A 25288-nucleotide genomic window follows, 5' to 3' on the forward strand; every position below is an offset into this window, starting at 1 on the left:
ATATAAACAACACCAGCCTACCGACAGGGTCACAGAAAACCTGAAGAAGTTACTCTCGTACTGTGAAGACATCTACCTGCATTACAAGTTGGCATATGAACACAAATTTTTTGAAATTGTAAATGTGCTTCTGAAGGACCCTCAAACAGGATGCTGTCTTAAAGATATGCTCGCAGCTTAGAAGATCTGAAAGATCCCTAATTGCTTTTTGTACCTATATGGCAATAAAGTATTTGGAGATCTTTCTCCCCGCTTGAGGTGAGAAGCCCAGAAACACACCATATCATATCAGTCATTTGTGGCTACAGGGAATGAGGGGAAACTGGTATAAGATCAAAGACTTGTTAGAATGGCTTCCACATTAGAACAGTCATGATGAAAGAGTACCTGTGCCTGCAAGTTCCAGTTTCAAAGCAATTTAATCTTATTTACACAGTTAAGGAACAGGTGATACATTTTCATGAGTTAGAAACTGATCTTTCTATAATAAAATAGGTTTAAATTCAGTGTCTGTCATTATTACTGCTAAGGAGATCTTAGCCCTTGTCTGCCTTCAACAGTATTTACTGTAATTATTGCTGTGTAGTCACGGCCTTTCATTAGTTCAAGTCATTTAGATGGTTCTGCTTTCCACTTTGTAGTCTACAGAGCTTTGAGATTCCTATTGCCTATGGAAGAGAATTTAAAAACATTTTTTGACCTAGTGACAAATTATGAGGACAAAAAAAAAAAAAAAAAAAAACCACCAATCTGGTTAAAATGACTTAAATGATCACCCAACTTATGCTTACAGCAATAACATGAGTAGTAGGCGCCAATACTCCAAATAAATAGTTCTAAGGTACTTAATTGAGCCTCTAGCATTTAAACAAAATAATTTCCCAGATAAACAAGAGGAAAGCGGCATCTGTTGCTCTAGACCCCAAACATTCCTGCTTCAAAACTCTAACTGCATCAGGCACTGATTAAGCCTTGGTGAGTAAAAGAGAACTCCACCCAAGAGCTGCATCCTGTACTCAACTATCTCTTGGGAGGTAACACAAAATTTAAGTCCTCACAATAGTGATTTTATTAAATTAGTTGCTTTATAAAACATTGCGGATGTCATAATTGTTAACATAACAATTTACCAAACTAGTTAACTGGTGCAGTTTGCTGAGTATGTTTTATAAAGAAATGGAAATGCCAAAACCCTGTTAAGTTTTTCTGTTGCAGCCTAGAAGAACAAGATTTGCTTCTCAGACACTTGAATCAGGCAAATAGGAACAGTTCCCTCCCCCATCTGAAGTCCTCCATCAGTAGAAATAGGCCGATAAATAACTAGACAGTCAATGCACTGGAGCGGCCACCACTGGCACTGTGACAATGGAGAGGTTTACCTTCTTCAGCTTCAAAGTTGAAGGGTTTTGGTCATTCAAATCTTAAGTATCAAACTAGTATTTTTCAGCCACAGTATCTTCACTCTGAGATAAGCAGTCTTCTTCACAACATGTTTAATATCCTCACGCTCAAATTTTAGACAAAGCAATTTTAATACTAGGTGCATCCCACATGCCCTTGCTTGCTGCAAACTGCTCTTCTTGACAAGTTATGAAGTAGTTCAAGGAGGTATGGTTAAGGCTGTATTACTGAACAGTGCTGGTAAATACTACACAATTTTTTGTCATGTTGCGACCTTTGTTTCCAATTTAGTGACTGCTGCTATGGAATCAGATAGCAACAATGACAACATTATTAGGTTTGTTTTGTTTTTAAACTATGATTTAGTAGCAACTGAAGTTCCCAATTTTAACCCCTTGGCAACAAGATCCAAGTTCCCTCATTTGCTCATTAGCACCTGAGTGTCAAGGGGTTAAATAACCAGCACGACAGATACTGCACTTCTGATTGTAGCATTTGGCAGAACTGAAAGGAAAGGAAGTTGTGCTACATGTTGAAGGGATTGTGGGCAACAGAAAGAAGACACCAGGAGAAGACAGAGTGTCACATGAAGTCTTCGTAGTCTTGCACATATCCTCCGTCATATCCACCGTAGTCAGCCAGGTCGTCTTTCATGGTGGCCTTTAACCCCCCTCCAGGAACCACACCTTTCTTCTTCTTTTTGGCTTTGTTTTGCTAAAAATGAAGAGTTAAAATTCATGAACCTATATGCCATGAACATTTCACCTGTCACAGCAAACACTTGAGATGTTAAAGCTACAGCATTTTTTGGGGTTGCTGTTGGTGGTTTTGAGACAGGGTTTCTCTGTAGCTTTGGAGCCTGTCCTGGAACTAGCTCTTGTAGACCAGGCTGGCCTCGAACTCACAGAGATCACCTGCCTCTGCCTCCCGAGTGCTGGGATTAAAGGCGTGCGCCACCACCACCCAGCTAGGCTACAGCAAGTTTTATTGTCTCAGAAAAGAACACAAATACGTCTATAAATGGAGACAACAGACACCATACTACTATTCTGTTCTATCTTAAAATTTCACAGGCTCTTTACTGTGTTGAGGAAACTCTGCCCACAGCCCCACCCTAACATAAGGCATTTCTCTGTACAGCTTGCTCTTACCTTTTCTTGCTTCTGTTTTTCACTGCAAAGCACAGTCAATGAATTGGTAATCTTTTTCAAGTCATCAATTTCCACTTTAAAAAAGAGAGAGACAAACTACTAAACTTCAATTTTTAAGCATTTTAAAAAATAAAATCAAAATAGATATCCTACATTTGTAACCTAGGTACCTTTATTAAAACAACTATGAATTTCTCTTTATAAATAAACAGGTAAGTAACTGTTCAGTCTATAGCACACTAAAATACAATGGTCAACTCAATGAGTTTAAGAACTGTAATTAGCCAGATGCATGCATTAAATCCAGCACTGGGGAGACAGAGGCAGGTGGATCTGAGTTCCAGGCCAGCCTGGTCAACAGAGTGAGACCCAGGACAGCAAAACAGTGAAACCCTGTCTTGGAAAACAAAAGAACAATGTAAACTCTTTAGCGTTTGCAAGGCTTCTTACTGTCTTCCCTCAGTCTAAACAGAGGGGAGACTAACCACAGGCTCTACAATCTCTGAGTAGCAACTACATAGAATATGCAATGCTAACTAAACACACAAATGATAGGCCTCTGCCCCCGCTATGTTTTCTAGCCAGGAACAACACCTTTTAGTAGTGGACAAACAGTAAATCAGTTCTTAGATACAGAAAATGTTAGGGTTTGGTTAGAAAGCCCCCCACAAAAGAAACAGAAAAAACAGTACATACGTGTAAAACGAAAACCCACCTATACGTAATCATTACCCACATTGATCATCCCCTGCTTAGTGATCATTCCTCAAAGAAACTAATTCATCAAGAGCCTTTTGATACTCTTCAACCAGTCCTAAACCCCTCACCACCCTCAGACATTCTTGGTATGGTGTCCCAGAATTAAGGGCACCAGTTCTGTTGGGCAATTTGGATAGCATCTCAAACTCTATTTGTAAAATCAACAGTTCCCAAAGAGCCCCTAGTCCAATCCCTCTAAAGATACTTTGTAGTCCTTTCGGAGACAATGTGACCTGCTTTGCTAGGCATAAACCAGCTATCTCTTATTTGAGAAGCTCCTACACAACAAGGAAAGCAGCCTGCCCCCACCTCAAATACTCAAATTGGAGAACATCCCAAACGTCTATATTATATAGCGTTAAAGCTTATATTAAAAAAAGCTTTCCCACGTATGATGTTCACAATACAATCTTAACAAAAGGGGCTAGAAATCAGCATCACTTACATGAAATACAGACATCTCGAACTAAGGCTTCCAAAAAACTGGCATAATATAGTGATTTTTCATATTGTGTAATTTTATCTTTTAGTAACTTTCCAAACTCTGTGAAATCATCTCTTGAAGATGGGTTCATAGCATCTATTCCATAACCTGTATTATTAACACCTGCAGGAGAGAAGACCTGAAGCATTAGGAAAACACCAACATTTTAAGTTCATCAATGGGGACTAGAGAAATGGCTCACAGGGTACGAGCTTCCTGTATAAAGATGGGGAGAAAGAACTGAGGACACAAAACTGTCTTCTGACCTCCACATGCTCCTCCCCGTAACAAAAACTTTAAAGTTCATAAACCAAGCTGCTATCTAAGCAATCAGTTTTACTCTAAAGCAGAACTTTATAAAAACATGTGCCGCCACGACCTACATGTGGAAATCAGAGGGTAACTTTCACTCCTTCCCCCAATGAGGGCTGAGGAATCAAACTCAGGTTATCAGGTTTATATGCCACTGAGCCACCACTCCAGCCCTAGGAAGCTTTATAACCTGGGCCAGTGGGAGTTCCTGAACATAATTCAGAAGGGTGCCTTTGAAATTCAAATTAAAAATATAGATATATTTTATCTTGAATTTTACTGATCTCCAATTTAGCATGTTCTTCCATTTTTATTTTAGGCAACAATCGTATTTAATAACAAACCCCATCACAGTCTGCTTACAATACTGTCAACTACTACCAATAAAAAAAAAAAATGAAGCTGAGTAGTTACAAACATTTATAATCCCAGTATTTGGGACGATGAAGAATTCAAGGCCAGCCTGGCAAGAACCTGTCTGAAAAAAAGAAAACCACCAACCACTAAATTACTAAATACGGGCTGAGAATGTAGCTTACTCAAGATAGTGCTTGCCTAACTTGTATGAAGTCCTGAGTTCAATCCCCTGCACTAAAAACTAAAGACCTTGAATTCTGTGTGTGTCATGGATTTGTTTTGGGGTTTGATTCCTGTTCCAACTGAAGTATTAGGAACACCTTTAATACCAGCATTCAGGAAGCAGAGGCAAATTTCTCTGTGAGTTCCAAGCCAACCTGGTCTATAAAGTAAGTTCTACACCAGCCAGAGCTACAAAGGCCCTATCTCAAAAACAAAAGCTTTAACTAAAAAAGTAACCCACAGAATTTACTAGCTGTTCCAAGGATGCTATCAAAAGATCTGTCCAAGAAGGAAAAAGGGATGGGGGGGGCACCAAGTGTGACCACCTACATACAATCAATCCCTTGAACCCCATGGCAGTAACTCCACAAGCTGTCCTCTGGCTTCCACAAGCATCCTTGGGTATACAAACCCAATAATTGTAAAAACAAAACTTTTTACAAAGATGGGAAAGAATAAGGAGATGAATGTGATAAAAATAATTAGCTAACTCCAAAAATTAAACAGAAGTAACCATGTGTTAAAACTTGAAAGAAAAATAATCTAGCCTAAACTTCTAGGTTAAAAGTATGTATGCTTCTTAACATACCTTTTTCAATGTCAAATAATGATCTAGCAAAACCACAAATTCGATTCCTATTAACCAAATAGTGACTGTTAGCTCATTTTTCACTTAATTTGTAACTGGTACCCCCGTGAGATTTTCTGCACTGAGCATGCACGCATGGGCTGAACGCATGTTCCTGAAGAGAGGAACACCCACAGTTACAGCCAACACTGCTACAAACCCATTGAGGGTATGGACACACTTCCTAAAGGGGAACAAGCAGGCCTCTTTGTTCTCGAGCAGGGGTTGGTGAATTTTTTCACACCAGGTAAGGACAAACTTGACAAATGAAGTAGTCTGTATTTCTCTATTTCTTTTAACTCTTCCTTAGGTATGCTGGCTAGTTCTATGTCAATGACAAACTAGAGTCCTCTGAGAAGCAGGAACCTCAACTGAAAAAATGCTCCCACCAGATTGGCTTGCAGTACATTTTTTTCATTTTTGATTTATGTGGGACAGCCCAGCTCACTGTGGGCGATGCCACCCCTGGGCAGGTAGGTGGTCCTGGGAACTGTAAGTAAGCAGACTGAACAAGCCATAAGGAACAAGACAGTAAGCAGCAATCCTCCATGGCTTTTGCTTCAGTTCCTGCCCTGACTTCCCTGATGGTGGACTATATAAGCTGTAAGATAAATGATGGCCCTGAAAGGTAGGGTATTATCAAGGCCAAAACAAGAGAAACAACCCTGAACACAAGGCAAAGCCAAAACTGGATATTCTACGCAGACCAACCTGCTCTGTCCAAGTCCTATCTAGACTTACGGCAACAGGATATCCCCAAAGACAGTTGGATATTTCAATTTCAAAGCCATAGACAGCACAATCTATCTAGTTCATAAGTTTAGGCAACAGTACACTTTACTGGTCTACTGGCATCTTTTGGAGGGTGTTGGGAGTCAGTCTTGCTATATAGCCCTAGTTAACCACCACTTTTGATTCTCCTGTGTCAGCATTCCAAGTGTTAGGAATATGGGCATGTATTACAAATGATGTTTTATATATATGATACTATAAAATATTACTCAAAAAATTTGAAAACATGTCTATACTTTTGTCAAGTAATCTTAAATATATAAACAAGACCTTAAAACAGTGTTCTAATCTCAATTAGAATGTGTGTGTCCTTTAAAAACATAGTTTTTGACCTCTTACAGATAAGGCAGTAAGACTGGCAGAATTTTTCACCTGGAGTACTTCAACATTGCACCCACCATCTTACCGAAAGTTTCTTTTGCTAATTCAAGGTCTGACTCTTCCTGTAGTTTCTTTAGCCGAAGTTTATCTGCTAATTGCTCTTCAGGTGTTAGCACTTTAGGTTCTTCGGACTCTTCTAACTAAAATGAAACACAAGTTTCACGTGTAACAGATGAGCTTATAGTGGAGAGAGTATATTTTTATACTGTATGAATTTTATGTCATCAGCACTTACACAGAGAAGCAAGCACATACTTGTATTCATACAAATGATTACTGTATTTTAGCATTCTTATAAACACTTTAAAGGATATTCATATCTCAATTATATAGATAATTAAATAAAGCATGGAGACACAGAGAGGTAAAACAACTTGCACACAATAGGGGTAATATTTGAACCCAGGAAGGTAGAGTCTATTTAGTTCCCCATCCACTGTTAAAAATGAGTGGATGAAATTATAGGTAAGATGAAATGGCACTCTTCACATGCTGCCACAAAGGACATTGAGCAACCTTTCTAGAATATGGAGACCTCTATCAGGCATCTTAAAATATTTCTACATGTTTTCATCAATTCTGTAATAAATATTTGTGTTAAGAAACCTGAGATGGGGACAGGGGGCTGAAGAGATGGCTCAGTGGTTAAGAACACTAGCTGCTCTTCCATAAAACAGGGGTTCAAATCCCATCACCCCCATGGTAACTTAAAAATCTAGTTCCAGGGGGGGCTGGAGAGATGGCTCAGCGATTAAGAGCATTGCCTGCTCTTCCAAAGGTCCTGAGTTCAATTCCCAGCAACCACATGGTAGCTCACAACCATCTGCAATGAGGTCTGGTGCCCTCTTCTGGCCTTCAGGCATACACACAGACAGAATATTGTATACACAATAAATTAAATAAATAAATGAATAAATAAATTTTTAAGGGTCTAGTTCCAGGAGATACACAGATACCACATGAACACAGTACAAATATACATACATACAAGACACTCAAAAACAATAAGCTTTTTTTCTTAAAGGGAGGAGGCACTGAGATGGCTCAGTGGCAAAGATTACCACTGGCTGTTCTAGAAGACCAAGTGTTCTTCCCAACACCCACACGGGGGTTCACAACCACCTACAACTCCAATTCAAGGGAATCCAATGTGCTCTTTTGGCCTCCAAGGGCACCAGGCACTCAAGTGGTAGATAGACAGGCAAGCATGCAAGCTAAACACCAATACACATAAATGAGACGAGAGGGGGTGGAGAAACCTGAGCTGCACACAAAGATATCCACTGGAATACTATTTATAATTGCAAGTAAATTTAGTGACATCCTAAATGTTCAACTACAGAATATTTAACACATTGTTCATCTGGCAACGCAGACATTAAAGATGTTTTCAAAACATCAGAAAAAGTTTTATTTTATTTTAGAGTTACAAATGCAATCAAAATACCAACGTGACACCCCAGTAATGTAAAGCTCTCACTCCCCCCCCCCAACCCTCTAAAAGGGTAGATAGCAGGTGTCTTTTCTATAGATAACAGTTACTGGGGAAAAGTAAAGCACCTGCATGTTCCCACCTATGCAAATTTTCATGTTGAAAACACATTTCCTTGTTCATGGAGTGGAAATGTAAAAAGATTAAAAAAGAGAAATGGAACATTTCCAAGTGTCTTTAGACTAAGACAAAGATCAAAACTGAAAATATCTCAATGTCAGGCTTAAGACAAACTAAGTACACTCAAGGTCTCCTCAAGTTGGAAACTAATATAAAAGCCTGAAAACCTGGCCAGGTGGTGGTGGTGCATGTCTTTTCTTTAATCCCAGCACTCGGGAGTTCTAGGCCAGACAGGGCTGTTACACAGAGAAACTCTATCTCAGAAAACAAAACAAACCCTAAACTCCACTTCAGAGCTTTAAATTTTATTATTTAACATGTTATAGTTTTTTTTTTTTGAGTTTTTTGATTTCTAAATTTTTTTGAGATAGTCTCATATAGTAAGGGAGGGATGAGAATACAGGTATATGCCACCATGCACAGCTCTTACAAATGTTTGCTTCTTTATTGAGACATGATCTCTATCTGTACCCCAGGCTACTCTATCCTCAAACCTGTAACTCTCTCAGTGGGATTATAGGCACGCAGAACCACTACCTGCTTCAAACTTCAATGTTTTTTCCTTATCTAGTTATTCATTCATATGTGTGTGTACCATACATGATGGTGGTGGTGGTGTGAACAGCCTCCCCTACCCCCGCCCCCGAGCTGGCCTCAAACTCACTACGTAACTTAGGATGACTCAAACTTCTTATCCTCCTGCTTCTATCTCCCAAGCAATGGGGTTACAGGCATGTAGTGCAACATTGTTTTATGAAGTGAGAAGGATTGAACACAGGGTTGTGTATATGGTCTTGTACCCATCTACACACTGGCAGCACTAAGTAGACTCTTTAGTTTTTAAAAACAGCATATGAAGTTGGGAAGGAGAGTAATGGGGAAGACAGGAGGGGAGGAACTAGAGGTTTGAACTAAATACATTAGATACAAGTATAAAAGTCTCAAAATAATAAACTACTGTGCTTGAGTAAAACACAAGTTACAAAAACCTTATTAACAAGTTTATATGAAAGAATTATTTTTTTGGCAGTCAGACATGGTGGCACACACCTTTAATACAAGCACTTGGAGGCACAGGCAGGTGGATCTGAATTTGAGGCCAGCCTGGTCTACAGAGCGAATCCCACGAGAGATATAGAGTTACACAGAGACAGTCTCCCCTTACAACACCCCCCAAATAAAGCAGATTGACCATAGCACCTTTCACATAAGCAAGCACTCTATCAATGAGCTGCATCTCATAGATGTAGATCTCATGCTACAGTTCTTTTGCTGGTAAAAACAAGCTATACAGACATAGCTAAAAATACAGTTTTCTAAAGTATCAGGTATATTACATAAATACAAGCTGATATGAAAAAATAGCCTTTTCAGAAGTTTAAAGGTAAAATGTATATTAGTTATATTAAGCAAAGCAAAAATAGCTGAAACAAATCTGGGGACACATTAACAATGTTAGGTGATTATGTGCTATTTGTTGTTTTTGAGACATTCTCACACTATGCAGCCCTGGATGACCTAGAACTTGCTATATAGACCAGGCTAGCATACTAGCATACAATTTTTAGCAATCCTCTTTCTGCATCCTACATGCCAGGATTATAGATATGGATACCGCCAACATTTGGCTTTATGGGACTGGGCGTTACAATACAACTCAGGCTAGTATTGAACTTAGAGTAATGTAATTCACACGTCCAGAGTACTGGGATTTCAGGAGTACACCACCATGCCTTATTATTTTCCTACTTTCTTATTTGAAGATCTTTTTTTAACAAAAAATAAAGAAGTCAAGGGGGTAGTGGTATAGCCTTTAATTCCACTCAGGAAGCAGAGGCATGCAAACAGATCTGAGTTCAAGGCCAGCCTGGTCTACAAAGTGAGTTCCAGGACAGCAAAGGCTACACAGAGAAACCCTGTCTGAAAAAAAAAAAAAAAAAAAAAAAAAAAAAAAAAAAACAGAACAAAACAACAACAACAAAAGTAAAGTATTAGAGGTATTTCCATGTTATGTATGGGAAGATTTCTACAGTAAAGTAAATAAAAATGAAGCGGAAACTACAGAAGGACAGCCAGTTAGCGGTGCAAATCTATAATCTCAGTACTTGGGAAATAGTGGCAGGAGGAAATCAAGTTCAAGGTCAGCCTAGATTACGCAACTAGACTCTGTCTCAAAGAGGTCTGGGGATAATACACACAGAAATATAAAGGTGTGATGGAAAGATAAGGAACAAGTGTTTACATGAGGAATAGTGGGAAAGACATCAGAATAAGTAAGGGGTTAGAAGTGTTTATAATAGCTTGAATTGTGAAATGTTTCCTATTAAAAAGAAAATTAATAAATACAATATTTCTGGATCCTGCTACAAATAATCGGGAATAAAACCACTTTAGGACATGACAAAGGTTTGCTCAGTGGATTCTCTTTGTATGACTGTGACTAGAAATAGCTGCGGGTGGGCTGGGCATACAGCTCAGTGGCAGAGGGATCACTTACATGCATGAGGCCCTGAATTCAATCCCAGCACTGAAAGAAAAAAAAAGCAAAACTGCAGGTGCTAGCAAAAACCATTAAGTGTGGTCACTGCACAATCTAACTGTTCTGATGAAACTGAAAATATTTTCTGATGTAAGATTTCTGGGTTGGATTTTTGCATCACAAATCCCTTTGCTCTGGGATGCACCTATCTTATGGTATATCCACTTTGTCTTTACAGAGCCCTTCAAGTTGCGAGGTAATTTGCAGCCAGTTAAGACGCTGTACCACATTATGACACATTATGAATTCTGTATGACAGAACTTACCCTCTTTCTAATTTCTTCTTGCCTTTTCTTCTGCTGCCGTTCTTTCTCTTTTATCTTTTCTGCTATTTTTTTCTTTTCTGAAATTTTTACTTCTGAAAGAAATATTTTATTTACAATTATATTGAATACTTTCTAGTCTGTTACTTAGGCAGATGTGATACTTGGAATACCTGAAAAGACAAAACCTCCCTAGCTTTCAGTCTTATGGTGATATTCTGGAAATGTTAGAAGTTCCAGTACTCTTCCTTTTCCTTTCAAATCTTATCCCCAAAGATCCAAATAGACAAATAAGATTATTCAAACAACACCATTTCCTCTACTCTTTTCTCCTACCTAGATGACCCAGCAATCAAACAGAAAACCAGTAGGTACTTAATCTGACTGTTGTACAAAAGTACAAGAAAACTATACAGAGATTTGGTTTAAAACAACGAGGCAGCGTCCGCGGCTCACCTGGTTTGACTTCCGCTTCCTCTTTATTCTCGTCGTCATCATCATCCCAGTTGTCCTGAAGACAAGAACCTCCATCAGTAATTCTTACCACATTTTCTTTCCCACAAGATTTCTACGTTTTCCAGGTGGTGGTGGCGCACACCTTTAATCCCAGCACTCGGGAGGCAGAGGCAGGTGGATCTCTTTGAGTTCGAGCCCAGCCTGGTCTAGAAGAGGTTAAAGAGGAACTAATGCCCATTTAGTACCACACTGCTTTCATTTAGAAGCTTTATGGTATGTTTAATGTCTGTATACATAAAATAATGTGTTTAATGTTATTCCCCATTTTAGAATTTTTTTTAAAGATTTATTCACTATAGTGTTCTGCCTTCATGTATACCTGAAGGCCAGAAGAGGGCACCATATCTCATTACAGATGGTTGTGAGCCAGCCCCCTGTTAGAATTTTTAAATGTTTACTGTTATGTTTGTTTTTCCATACATAAGCCTTTATATCCACTTATCTAATGCCATAAAAAGCTTACCAATTAAAAATACAAGACAACCAAGCTTAAATTTATAAGCCTTAAGTAAACTGCTGTCTTATTTTTAATTTGACAAAGTCTACATATATAGCCCAAAATGGCCTTGAACTCCTGATCCTCTTGCCTTCCCTTACTGCACACGTGTGTGTACTGCCCATTGCTTTTCAGCTGTTTCATTCACCAGATGACCAAGTACGCTGCTCTCTGATCAATGGGCTGTTTCAAGTGGTATTGCTTACAACACAAGCATTGTCAGTGAAATCAAAATACACAGTCTTTTTAGGCACAGTATTAGAGATGAGTGAAGAACTATTCAACCCTTTATAGCTCTGCCTCCTTAAGCCAGGCAAGGCACTCTAAGGTAGACCTATAATCTGTTTTTTCTATGCCTATCTCTATACCGAGCTACATATAAACAATTTTCTGAAGACACTATAGAATTTACAAGATTCTACTTTAGCAGGGATGGAGATAGCTCTCAATTTAAATTGTGCTTTAATCTATAGGTAGAACACAGTCTCAGCAACCACCAGGCACAGTATGACATGTCATTTAAAGATGAGCCATCAGAGGGAAGATGCAAAGCAGGAAGCACTAATGCTATTTGAAGAGGCAACGGCTGACTAATACCACAGTCACCAATAATGACACAAACACAAGCGTCCAGTTTTATATCATTACACACCACAGGTCTAAATCAATGCAGGTATATATACACTAAACCTCAATAAAAACAAGTTTGTGGGCTGGAGAGATGGCTCAGTGGTTAAGAGCACTGACTGCTCTTCCAGAGGTCCTGAGTTCAATTCCCAAAAACCACCTATAATGAAATCTGGTGCCCTCTTCTGGCCTACAGGCAGAGTACTGTATAAATAAATAAATAAATAAATCTTTAAAAAAAAGTTTGTACATCCAGCAAAGAAACTAAAAATCTATCCTCCTGATTGGAATAATTTCATATACAAGTGATGTGGGAGGGTCTTCTGTTTTAATAAAGAAACTGCCTTGGCCAGCCCTTAGGTGGGTGGAGTAGACAGAACAGGAAGAAGGAAGTGAGGTAGATGGCTCAGTCAGATACCACGCCTCTCCTAAGTTAGTCAGACTGCCATGCCTCTCCTCAGAGAGATGCCAGACGCAATGAAGCTCCAGCCCAAGATGATGTATGCTAGAAACTTCCTGGTAAGGCACCACTTTGTGGTGCTACACAGATTATTAGATATGGGTTAGTCAAGATGTGAGTAAGAGGCTAAAACTAATGGGTCAGGCAGTGTTTAAATGAATACAATTTGTGTGTTGTTATTTCGGGGCATAAGCTAGCGGACGGCCGGGAGCCGGGCAGCGGGAACGCAGCCCGCAGCTCATCACTACATACAAGTATGTTTATGTATAAGTTTCTAAAACATTTATTTTCTGCATTTGGGTGTTCAGCCTTCACGTATGCCTATGTACCACTTGTGTGACCAGGGAGTCCAGAAGAGGGTTCAGATATCCTGGAACTGGAGTTACAGTTGTAAGCTACCATGTGAGTGCTGGGAAATCTAACCTGGGTTCTCTGGAAGAGCAGCCAGTGCTCTTACCCAATGAGCTAACTCACCAGTAAAAAATATATTTTTACAATCACTTGTCAATTTAACCCATGGTTTCGAGTTTTAACAGACTGAAAACAAATTAATTATTCATTATTTGAATAACTAAGATATTAGAGTTGGAAATAAAAAAAATCAGAGCCAGGCAGTGGTGGCGCACACCTTTAATCCCAGTACTTGGGAGGCAGAAGCAAGTGGATCTCTGAGTTCAAGGCCAGCCTGCTCTACAAAGCAAGTTCCAGGTCAGCTAGGACCTTTTCACAGAGAAACACTATCTCAAAAAACAAACAAAAAAATTATAGATAAAGTTTGTATTATTACCTTACTACTATGCCTTAGTTTTCACATGAAAACTGTAGTACAAAGGGAACCAAAAAGCTACAAACATAAGTTAACTATCAAGTATTTCAGGGTCTGTAATATGCTGCTTAGTAGACAGTGCTTCAGATAAGAAGGTACTGTATTTCCAGTAAGTGCAGATTTAAAACCAAGATAATAATAGTAACAGAACATATTGATGAACATTTACTTTACACCCAAAATTATGCTAGGAGCTTTTACTTGTTGTAACATTAAGGCTAATTCTCGTAACTTTCCTCAATATACGGCAGCAGCATCCCTTTTTACAGAAAAAACTGGTCCGGATATAGCCAACAAATGATCTTAGTTAAGAAACAATATAGGGACTTGCATTGAGTGGCTCAAAGTGACACAGTACTTCCTGAGACTTGGAATATAAAGTAACTACAAACTGAGTTTCTCCTATTAATATTTGTTCTTTCAATTAGTTCTAGAATGAACTCCCCTAGATCATAGGGAATCTCAAAATAAATAAATAAATAAATAAATAAATCGCGGTCAAGGTACATACTAATATGTAACATGTGCCCAGATACATAAAACTGTATTAATTCACACCTTCAAAACTCAAGGTACCTATTATTTTGTTTAGAAATTTAAAAATCTCAAAGTCTGTCTGGTACCACAAAGCCGAGAGAACTATCACTGAAAATGAACAACAGTACTCTGGTGATACCTTCAACACAGAGAAGCACCCTTCATACCTCATCCACACCAACTCTTTATACCATGTCCCTATTATAAAATGGTTTCCTATAAAAGATAACCCAGCTCCCATCCATGCAAACAGGAGGCTCCCTAGAAATTCCCCATTTTATCAGAATCCTTTTTTTTTTTTGGGTGGGGGTGTAGGGTATTATAGTGGGGTCTTGCTGTGTAGCTCAGGCTGGCCTTGAACTCATAATCCTCTCTGACTTCTACCTCCAGAATGCTGGGATTTGTGACAATGTCACTAAGCCAGGCCAGAAAGGGTTTTAGTAGCCAAAAAGGCAGTTCCTGTAAACAAATTCTAGACAGAGCCGTGACCCCTGCCCCAATGTACAAAGGACCATGAAAGGAAGTCACTGTCTATCATTATTACCTTCAAATACATGCAACAAACCTGCCCTGAAATTACTACTAAATTATCATAGTAATTTTCTTAAGAGAGTACACAAAACTATCAAAGACGGCTCGGTAGCTTTCCAAAGGAATTTTTAAAATTTTAGCTCTTTAGCTACGAAATTAGCAAGTCCTAAAAATTTAATGTAGGGTACAGAATACCTACCACAATTGCTATTAAAAAACAACATAACTGTGCAGACTATCCTGTAAACACAGAACTCTGTAAACACTGGCAAGTTTTCAGATAAATGACAAAAGTGTTGCAAGACACTTAAGATAGACAGTAAGCTTATCTATCACTTCAAAATAAAAGACCTAAGTGTTATTTGGTTCAAGATACAATCTATTAATATCCTATTAAAAATACCTTTCCCCGAAACTGGGAATATATCTCAATTGATACAGCATTCACACAACTCACATGAGGTCCTGAATTCAATCTCCATTACTGAAATAACAGACACTCCAGAAATCTGATCCAGGTATCCTGGTGGCTCATGCCTGTAATTTCGGCAGTTGGAGAATGGAAACAGGAGGATCAGGAGTTCATGGCCATCCTCTGTTACACGTGGAGTTCTATGCCAGCCGGGACCATGAGACTATAACAAAAACAAAAACATTGATTGCCTTCCTATAATGGCCAGCTTCTTTAGAAGAGAGACTATAATTTCCATATGCCTAATATTCAAATTGAATCATTTGTCTGAAAGAGATGGCTGCTTTTCAAGTTCAAAATCTTTTTTTCAAGACACGATTTCTTGGGTGGTGGTGGCGCACGCCTTTAATCCCAGCACTCGGGAGGCAGAGGAAGGCGGATCTCTGAGTTTGAGGCCAGCCTGATTTACAAGAGCTAGTTCCAGGACAGGCTCTAAAGCGACAGAGAAACCCTGTCTCAAAAAACCAAAAAGGACAGGGTTTCTCTGTGTAACAGCCCTGACTGTCCTGGAACTCTGAAGACCAGGTTGGTCTTGGACTTACAAGGATCTGCCTGCCTCCTAAGTGCTAGATTAAAGGCATGCGGCTGCCCCTCAAAATCTTTTTTCTAACCAAACACAACCAAGTATTAAAATCAAAACAAATACTATACACACACACATATGTACTTAAATTTATAATAAAGTACCTAGCAGTTGGCTGGTTCTGCCATTTTTACTATACCGAAATGTTGAGTGTCATATGCAATGAGAATATATTCAAGTCTGAAAATGCTTTCCAGCTGAAGGAAGACATATTTATAGATTGTCAAACAGGAATAGCTTCAAAAAGAGCAGTAAAACGGTTTTTGCCTCATAGCAATATCCCAAGAGCTAACATATACTTCTCTCCCTTTTTCCTTAAATAATTTAGTTAAGACACAGCAAAACTTTCTGATCCATATTTCTTTTTCTTTTTTTCTTTTTTTTTTGGTTTTTCGAGACAGGGTTTCCCTGTAGTTTTTAGAGCCTGTCCTGGAACTAGCTCTTGTAGACCAGGTTGGCCTCGACTCAGAGATCCGCCTGCCTCTGCTTCCCGAGTGCTGGGATTAAAGGCGTGCGCCACCACCGCCCGGCTCCATATTTCTTTTAAAGGTAGAGTAGCCCAGAGTGACTTCACACTGCCTATGAATAGATGACTTTGAACTTTTAATTCCTTACTGGAAAAACAACTTCTTAGTACTCTGTAAATTATGTGTGGTTTCTACTCTAAGCAGCCTCAGAACCAACAGGGCTAGACTTCTCATAAAAATTCAGTTTATGAAAGAATGTTCTATCATCTTTCTTAAGTCAAAGTAATTGTTTCAGTAAATTCTACTCCATGCAATCCAATTCATTAAGTTTGGCTCAGCACTCAGTTGTGTTCTAGCTCAATGCCTACCTGTCTTATATTCAGAGTGATTGTTAAACTACATTCTTGAGCAGTATCACAATCAAAAAACTAAACACTGAGTTGGACAGTGGTAGCACACATCCTTAATCCCAGCACTTGGGAGGCAGAGACAGACAGATAGATCTCTGTGCGTTGGGGCCAGCCTAGTCTCCAAAGTAAGTTCCAGGACAGCCAGAGCTGTTACGTACAGAAACCCTGTCTCAAAGAAAAACAAAACAACAAAAAATACTTGAGATAACTGACTCCAAAGTTATCTTCTGATTGACACGCATACAATGTGGCACATGCACCCACACAAAAAAGGAAAAAAATTTAAAGTATCTTTTAGGGTTGAAAATGAAGTCCAATGATAGCATATTATGTGTAAGCACTTGGGTTTGCTCTCCAGTAACTGCAAAATAACAATAGTTATAATAAGCCGAGTAAAAACTTGCTATTTTACAAAAGGTATTACAATACTGAAATAATTGGAATTTTCTTAACAGTAATCTGAAGGTCAGACATGGTGGCTCCTTCACGCTATAACCTCAGCTCTTGGGAGGCTAAAGCAGAACTGACGGGTTGTAAGGACAGCCTTGGCCATAAAAGGCAGGCTGTCTCAGGAGAAAAAAAATGGTCACTCTCTTCATTCAGTTGAGGATCAGGAAACAGTGAAGAACTTATTAAACTACTTCTGTATATTTGTAATTTTCTGTAAAATTTAGAAAAATAATTTCTTCAAGATACGAATTTTCAGAAAAGCATGGTGTCAACCACTTATTCTAGCACTCAAAAGGCTGAGGCTGGAGAACCTTAAGAATTCAAGTCCAGCCTCGTCTTTATAACTCGACTGCCTCTCCTACCTCCCAAATAAAACAGGGTTGGGGAGACAGTCCAGTTGGTAGAGTCAGGACATCCTGAGTTTGATCACTGGAACTGCATAAGTCAGGCCTCATAGCACACACTTGTAATCCCAGCACTTGGGGAGCCCAAGCAAGAGATCGGAGTCCAAGGCTATCCTTAGGTACACAGTGAATCTGACAGCTTTAGGAGACACCAATTTAAAACAGAAAGATACCTATTTATGCAAAATGGTCACCTGAGTATCAGAAGGTGTTTTCTCTAAAACACAGATCTTCATGAGACAGGCACATATAATCAAAGAACTTGGATGGCTGAAGCTGGAGGATCCAAATTGGAGATCCTGGCTCAAAATTAAAATATAAAAACACACTAAAATAAGATATAAATCCTGTTCTTCAGAATACTTGAAAAATGCCCTTACTCTGGAAACTTTAAACTATTACTTTGGAAAGATCCTTAAAGAAAATGAGCAGGACATGACTGCTTAATGCTCAGTTTTTACTTGGGTCAATTCTCTGAGATTTTGTGTAATAAATCAATTTAGCTAGAGAAAGAACTGGCTGAGGGCTGAAGATAGAACTCAGTTGTTGGCTCGCCCTGGACTCTATCCCCAAGTCTGCATCAACATCAACTGGGGGTTGCACAGGCCTGCAATCCTAGTACTCAAGAGGTAAAAAGCGGGCTGGAGAGATGGCCTGCTCTTCCAAAGGTCTCGAGTTCAATTCCCAGCAACCACATGGTGGCTCACAACCATCTGTAATGAGGTCTGGTGCCCTCATCTGGCCTGTAGACGTACACACAGACAGAATATTGTATACATAATAAATAAATATTAAAAAAAAAAAAAAAGAGGTAAAAAGCAAGGGGATCAGGATTCAAGGTCACAGAATTCAACTGGCTACACAAGGGATGAGGCCAGGCTGGGGCCACATGAGATCCTGACTAAAAACTAAACATACACAGATAAAAACAAAACAAATGCTTGAGAGTTGAACAGTCAGAAGCTTCCTCTAAAAATCTGTATACCTTTTGAAATAAACTTGTAACTTGTTCAATGGGAATGTAGGCAATCCAGTAAAATGGTTTTAAAGCTGTGTTGTCCCTGCTTCCATTAAGTGCTCAAACCTGTGTCTACATCCTGCATTCCAGTCATATACACAAAGTAAAACATTCTCTCCAGACCTCTGTGTACCAGGATAGTAAGAAAGATTCAAGTAAATAATGCCAGAAATGTATGCTCCACTTACTTACATGCATTCATATATACATACACAGATGTGTATCTGCCTGTCTGTCTGTGAGTGTGTACGTACATGTCTACAAGAGCGACTCCAGATGCAAAGCCACAAGGATTGTGACAGGAGCTCTAGGAATCTAACTCTGGTCCTCAGGAAGAGGCCGCTGCTCTTAACCTCTGCGCCATTTCTAGTCACTTCTCACCTTTTTACTGGGAAAAAGTCTATCCTTTAAGAGGTATGCAAAAAACTCCATTTTTGCCACCACAAGATAGCTTCTGAAAAGGAGTCAATCAGAACGATTAAATAAATAAACAGCATTAAAATGGCAATTTATAAAGGTCACTTTATCCTGACATAAAATGAATAATGCTTTTTAAGGTTTTGTGATAGAACTCTCACTCAACTGCCAAAGCTGGTCCTAAACTCCTGGAAGAGATTCTCCCCCAACATCCCCAAAGTACTGAAACCACAGGCATTGGCCATTATGCCAAACTCGGGTGTTTTTTTTTTAATTCACACATTGAATTGTTTAAGGACTACAATTATTTGATTTCATGAAAATTAAACCTTGTTTGCATACCCCCAACAAAAAGATTAAATGCTGAAAGCAGACAGTGGTTGTGCACGCCTTTAATCCCAGTACTTGAGAAGCAGAGGCAAGTAGATCTCAGTGAGTTTGAGACCAGCCTGGTCTACAGAGTGCGAGCCAGGCCAGGCTCCAAAAACAAAAACAAAAAACATGATTTAAAAAAAAATTCATACTAAATAAATACTAGAAAATACTTATCTTTCTGGCCTCAGGAAATGATAAAATATGGCACAAAATAAATATCATTTAGCAGCCTAAATATGTTCACAGGGTTAAAAAAAGTAGAGATCACTGAAAACTTTTATTGAATACCTATCACATGTTAGGTGACCCTGCTTAATGCTCATTTAAAATACATATTCTCGTGGTGGTGCACTCCTTTGATCCCAGCACTTGCGAAGCAGAGCTAGGCAGATTTCTAAGAGATTCAACACCAGCCTGGTCTACACAGTAAGTTCTAGGCCATACAGGGCTACCCAGTGAGACCCTATCTCAAAACAAAACAAGCAAAAATAACAAAGTAACTATGTAATGCAGGTCTCATTATGAGTATTTAAATACTGAGAAAGTATAACTTGGTTAAGGCCACAAATCTAGAAAAATGCCAAGGTAACGTTATAATCAGTATAATTCTAAAAGCCAGGAGTCAAACTATTTTTTTTTTTTTTTTTTGGTTTTGAGACAGGGTTTCTCTGTAGCTTTGGAGCCTGTCCTGGAACTAGCTCTTGTAGACCAGGCTGGTCTCGAACTCACAGAGATCCGCCTGCCTCTGCCTCCCGAGTGCTGGGATTAAAGGCGTGCGTCACCACCGCCCGGCTTGGCCAAACTATTCTTATACTGTACCATGAGAATGGACCTAAACATTTCAATACCTTTCTTTAAGTCTCTAAAATTTAGCTCTAAGACTTAGACTTTTAACAGCTCTCAATTTACAGGTCTCTTTGGGGGGTCACATGACCCTTTTACAGAGGTTGCATATCAAATATTTACATTATGATTTATAACAGTAACAAAATTAGTTATGAAATAGCAACAAAAATAATGTTATGACTGGGGGTCATCACCACACATGAGGACATGTTAAAAACAACATGTTAAAGGGTTACCACATTAGGAAGGTTAAGAAGCAATGTGAATGATGAGAACTATTAACATCAGGCTCAACACCATTTAGATGCCATAATTGCAGATAGATACAACATGGCATCATAACAGACAAATTTAAACAACTTTCTGGAACTTATTTCCAATTCCTCTCATTTTTCCAGCCCCCCTGTTTTGTTTTGAACTTCCTCCCATTCCTTTTTCTAACTTCTTTAATCTTTATTTATGTCTTAACTTCCACTTCCTAGGAAAAGTGAAAAATCAAAACTGAAAATCTGCTGTTGGTAACAAAAGGTTGTTAACAGAAGGTTGGTAACAAATTATCCCCAGGTGCAATACACACAACAGGTAAACACGCATGGAAGTGGCTACTCAATAAAACTATTAGTCATTATTAACTTCAATGTACGCAGACCTCACCTCGTACCTCAAACTCAGGCTGTCTGGTAAAATGGACACACACCCGACTCGGAGACAGGACATAAAAATCCAAACACTACTATTAAATTCACAATGACTACCGAGCTCAAAATTCTGAACACCAGCAGGATTTACAAAGTACTAGATTAATCAAAGGAAGAAAAAGCGTTTTCCAGTCCATACAAAATTTTATCTGCACTAATATAGGAAGACTTTGAAAACTTCAATAGTGGCGCCGGGCGGTGCTGGCGCACACCTTTAATCCCAGCACTGGCAGAGGCAGGCGGATCTCTGAGTTCAAGGCCAGCCTGGTCAACAAGAGATAGTTCCAGGACAGCCAGGGCTACACAGTGAAACCCTGTCTTGAAGAAGAAAAAAAAAAAAAGGAAAACTTCACTAGTATACAGTTATGGAGCTGAGACTTTCTAACTTTTTTTTTTAATGGACGCAGAAGATAATGACATCTAAAGCTGTAGGATGAGCCTGTGGGAGTTTTCAAAAACAATGAAGGGTAACAGGATTCGAACTTACAAGCCAAAGAAAAACAAAACCACTGGCCCCTGGTCTACTTCAACCACCAAATCCTGGGAGTTTTTCCAGGCCTGTCCCTGTGTAAATGAATTCGTTACCTTTCCCTTTTCCACAGTGCCCACTTCTGGCCTAGGTTTCTGTCCACTAACCTGCTGGTTAACGCGGCGCTCAGGTCATCTTCTTACCGCAGGGTGGGGGAAGGGAGAGCTTAAAGTTGTTTTACTGTTCCAATTCTAGTTTAGGAAAACCCAAGCTCTTTTCTGCATCCAACCGCTGTAACGAGCCACAGACCCTAAGGAGCCTATCTAAGTTACTGACACCCGGGAGCCTCGAACCGGGCAAGGCAGGCGGCTCTCGCTACTTTCCATATGGGACAAACACTGCAACCGAGTTTCCAATCTGCTCGGCTCGTTCCAGCAAGAGGGTTCTGGACTGCGAAGCTTGCACGTGGGCCGACCCGACTGCTGCTGTCACTTCAAGTCGCCAGTTAGGATCCAGGCCGGGGAGCGAACTCCCGGTGAAGGGCTGGGACTCGGGCTGCCGCCACCCTCCGCAGAGTCCGGCCGGACACGCCGCCGCCCGCCGCCCACATGGCCGGCCGGCCGAGGGAACCAGGGCTCGGCTGGGCCGACGCTCACGCGGGACCCACGGTCCGCAGGCCCGGGCTGAGCCCCGGGGCCCCCCAGATTTGCCCGCCTGCCCGCAGCCGGCGCCTGCCGAGCGGCCTGGCGCCCCGGACCGCACCTACCTTCACGTCCTCGTCCTCGTCCTCGCCCTCCCAGCGGTCCCCGCCGGCCGTGCCGCCGCCCGCGACCTTCCGCATCGGGTCCTCCATAGAGAACGTGTCCGCGTCTACGGAAGAGAGGGAGTCGGGTTAGTCCACGCGTGGGAGCGAGGCCGCCACGGCCCGCACTCGGGCCGGAACTTCTGCTCACCCCAGGAGTCTGAGTCGCCGGCCGCCGCCGCCGTCGCCGCCGCCATCTCGAGTCGGGATGAGCGTGCGTGAAGGGAAGAGCTGCGAAGAGTTAGCGCGGCAGAGGTGAGTCACCCGGCTGGTTCTCGTTGGCCCGCGCGGGGCAGGCTGGGACCGTGGCTGACTGGGCGCCCGGACAAGGCCCCGCCCCCTCGGGCGACGCGCGCAGGCGGGTCGGGGCGGGGGCGGGGCGGGGCGACGCCAGCCCCAGCCCGGGGCCCCTGGAAGGAAAGGAAGTGCGCACGCGTGAGTCGGGCGGTGCTCGCCTGTCGGCTGCGGATCGCCGACTGCGAAAGGAGTGGGAGCGGCGTGAAGCGCCGGGCGGAGGCAGCCAGCAGACGGGGGCGGTCCTCCCGCATTCTTCCTGCGTGCGGGCCGGGAGATCGAAGTTGACCCCAATCTCTCGGGGTTTCCCCTTTCCGTGAGCCCCCGGAGGCCAGCACGGTGATTCTTTAGCGAAAACATTTTGGAATTCCGTGGTGTGTGCAAGGCATATGCTCTAGTTTGTTCTCAACCCAGTAGCAAAATAGTTATGTAAACAGATTTCGACATAGTGCTCTGGCTGCAACAAAAAGAAGCATTATGAGGTTAGATGAAAAAGGTAGCATTAACGACGGCGGAGGATGCAGTTTCCTGTCTACGGTAGGTGCTGGTGAAGTTGGAGTTTGAGAAACCGAGTGACTCCTCGGGTGTATTTAGAAGGCTTATGGTCCTCACCTGAAAGAATGCAATCGAATAGTTAAATTGATGATTAAAAAATAAAAACCTAAAAAGGAGCATTTTTTCCCCCAATTTGGCACTGGACTTCCATTATAAGGACAGTAGGGACAAGCTAGTTTAGATATTGTGTTAAGTTTATTTTCCGATATATTCAGGTTTTTTTCTTTTTTTGTTTCTTTTTTTTTTTTTTTTTTTTTGGTTTTTCGAGACAGGGTTTCTCTGTAGCTTTTGGAGCCTGTCCTGGAACTACCTCTTGTAAACCAGGCTGGCCTTGACCTCACAGAGATCCTCCTGCCCCTGCCTCCCAAGTGCTAGGATTAAAGGCGTGCGCGACCCCTGTCCGGCTATATTCATAGTTTTAAAAATCTTTAAAAGATATACAGTAACCAGCCATTCTCATTACTTTCCATTTCTTCCGTATTTTTGGTCTAAAAATAAACATTTCATGAGGTGGTCTTTCAAAAAGTGTCGTACAGTATTATTAAATCGTTAGGCCACAGTCTATAAAGACAGCATCTGTTTGTAAAGGTGGATTGAAAGTTAAGCAAGAGAGACAAGCAAGAGAGAAGGCAGCAAAAAAGAGGACACAATCATTCACAACTTTTTCTCAACACTTGGCAAAGTATCTAATATATAAGTATAATTAATTGCTGTGCTAAGGATAAAACCAAGAGCTTCTGCAAGCCTTGCAATACCACTGAGCTATGCAACCCCTAACTTCAGTGAATTAGTTCAGTGAGAATTCAAGCCTAATTAAATTAGTTAAATTAAGACCCTCAAGAAGGAAGACTTGTGCCTCCAGATCTCCCTTGGGTCTTTATCCTGCTTGCCTGCCCTGAAGATTTTGAAGTTGTGTGATCTAAATTTCTTAAATTCTCTTTTTATACATGCATCCCACTGATCTGTGTCTTCAGAGAGCCCTAATGTGGTGACTAAATTTATTGAAGCTCCAAGTAAGAAAGGTTATGCTTTAGGATACAGGGTGGTGGTGACACTCACTAAGATGTGCATATCAAAACCTGAGCGCTAGCCTTGATTTCTTGCCCTCTCTGTTCCCTCGGGATTCCATTTGCTACCCAGTTTTGTAGCTCTGTTTTCATTACTGAAATTGAAAAATTACCATTACCTGAATCAGAGAGTTTTAACTTCAAATTGGTGTTCCATTTTCATCTCTCTCTACATAGTCCATCCCCCATACAACAGTTTGCTTGCTTAAAAAAGTGATTTATGCCAGGTTGTGGTATAATGTCCCACTGACCTGGCACCAGAGGGATAGCAAGCAACCTCTACTAGCCATGAAACCCTGCTGGGTTATACCTGGCCTTGCTCTGGAGTTTACACACAGCCCCTTGGCCTTCCTTTGTTACAAATACCTTTTGCTGGCCAGCAGTGTGGTGCTCAACCCTTTAATCCCAGCACTCTGGAGCAGAGGGCAGGGGATCTCTGTGGTTTGAGACCAGCCTGGTCTACAAGAGGTAGTTCCAGGACAGGATCCAAAGCTACAGAGAAACCCTGTCTCAAAAAACAAAAACAAAAAAATCCTCTTTTTAAGATTTTATAAAAATGCTCCACAAGTATTGCCTAAAGTTATGTCTTAAAATCCTATAAAGTGTTGTGCCCAGTCCATAGCTACCCCAACAAGACTCGCCGGGAGGCTGACTCACTGAAATGCAAAAGCAAGGGTTATTGTGTGCACAATACAAGCTGACAGGGACCTTGTCAAAGCAACTGATGCAGCAGCAGCAAGAGGAGGTCTCCCGCCCTTCTAGAGGCCATTATTTAAGGCAAAAGCCAGAAAGTTACATTAGCAGGGGTAGGGTGACGGGTTCAGTCCTGATTGGCTCGTGTCTAGGGACTTTTCTCAAATTTTATTTTCAAACCTCGCCTGTTGCTTGTCAAGCTTTCATATCAGCTGACCTTCAGGTGGGGACATTCTGCCTTTATCTGCACTTTCCAGAGGGCTACCTTGTCACTTTTGCCCCGAGCCATTTCTGAGGACTAGAAGGTTTTACCAGAAAAAGCTTAAGCAAGACACAGATGGAGGTGGAGGACAAAATGGAGAAACTTTGGTTCT

At 40.8% G+C, this 25288-nt stretch overlaps 2 protein-coding genes across 2 annotated transcripts in view; one reads left to right on the forward strand and one right to left on the reverse strand.

Moving 5' to 3' along the window:
- Spg11 (SPG11 vesicle trafficking associated, spatacsin) overlaps window positions 1-506 on the forward strand; it is a 68199-nt gene extending 67693 nt beyond the window's left edge. The window contains exon 40 of the mRNA XM_038330727.1: window positions 1-506. Coding sequence (XP_038186655.1) covers window positions 1-181 — 181 coding nt within the window. The 3' untranslated portion in view covers window positions 182-506.
- Window positions 401-22613, reverse strand: Eif3j (eukaryotic translation initiation factor 3 subunit J). The gene is made up of 8 exons (XM_038330728.1): window positions 22457-22613; window positions 22270-22373; window positions 11358-11412; window positions 10905-10996; window positions 6513-6627; window positions 3757-3918; window positions 2553-2626; window positions 401-2115 (listed from the first exon to the last, which is right to left on the reverse strand). The coding sequence occupies exons 1-8, from the start codon at window positions 22500-22502 to the stop codon at window positions 1984-1986; spliced, it is 780 nt and encodes a 259-aa protein (XP_038186656.1). The 5' UTR covers window positions 22503-22613; the 3' UTR covers window positions 401-1983.
- Window positions 22614-25288: the final 2675 nt, after the last annotated feature.

This window comes from Arvicola amphibius, chromosome 5, assembly GCF_903992535.2.
Source record: "Arvicola amphibius chromosome 5, mArvAmp1.2, whole genome shotgun sequence".
NCBI classification, from domain to species: domain Eukaryota; kingdom Metazoa; phylum Chordata; class Mammalia; order Rodentia; family Cricetidae; genus Arvicola; species Arvicola amphibius.

Bases quoted from the DNA above. Each gene is read 5' to 3' on its own strand.
- Eif3j (XM_038330728.1), bottom strand. From the start codon at position 22,502: ATGGCGGCGGCGACGGCGGCGGCGGCCGGCGACTCAGACTCCTGGG. The intron at 2,627-3,756 runs GTAAGTGATGCT...TCTTTTTTAAAG, and splicing joins TCGAGATGTCTGTATTTCAT to TGGAAATTGATGACTTGAAA. The intron at 2,116-2,552 runs GTAAGAGCAAGC...CTTCATTTTTAG, and splicing joins AAAAACAGAAGCAAGAAAAG to CAAAACAAAGCCAAAAAGAA.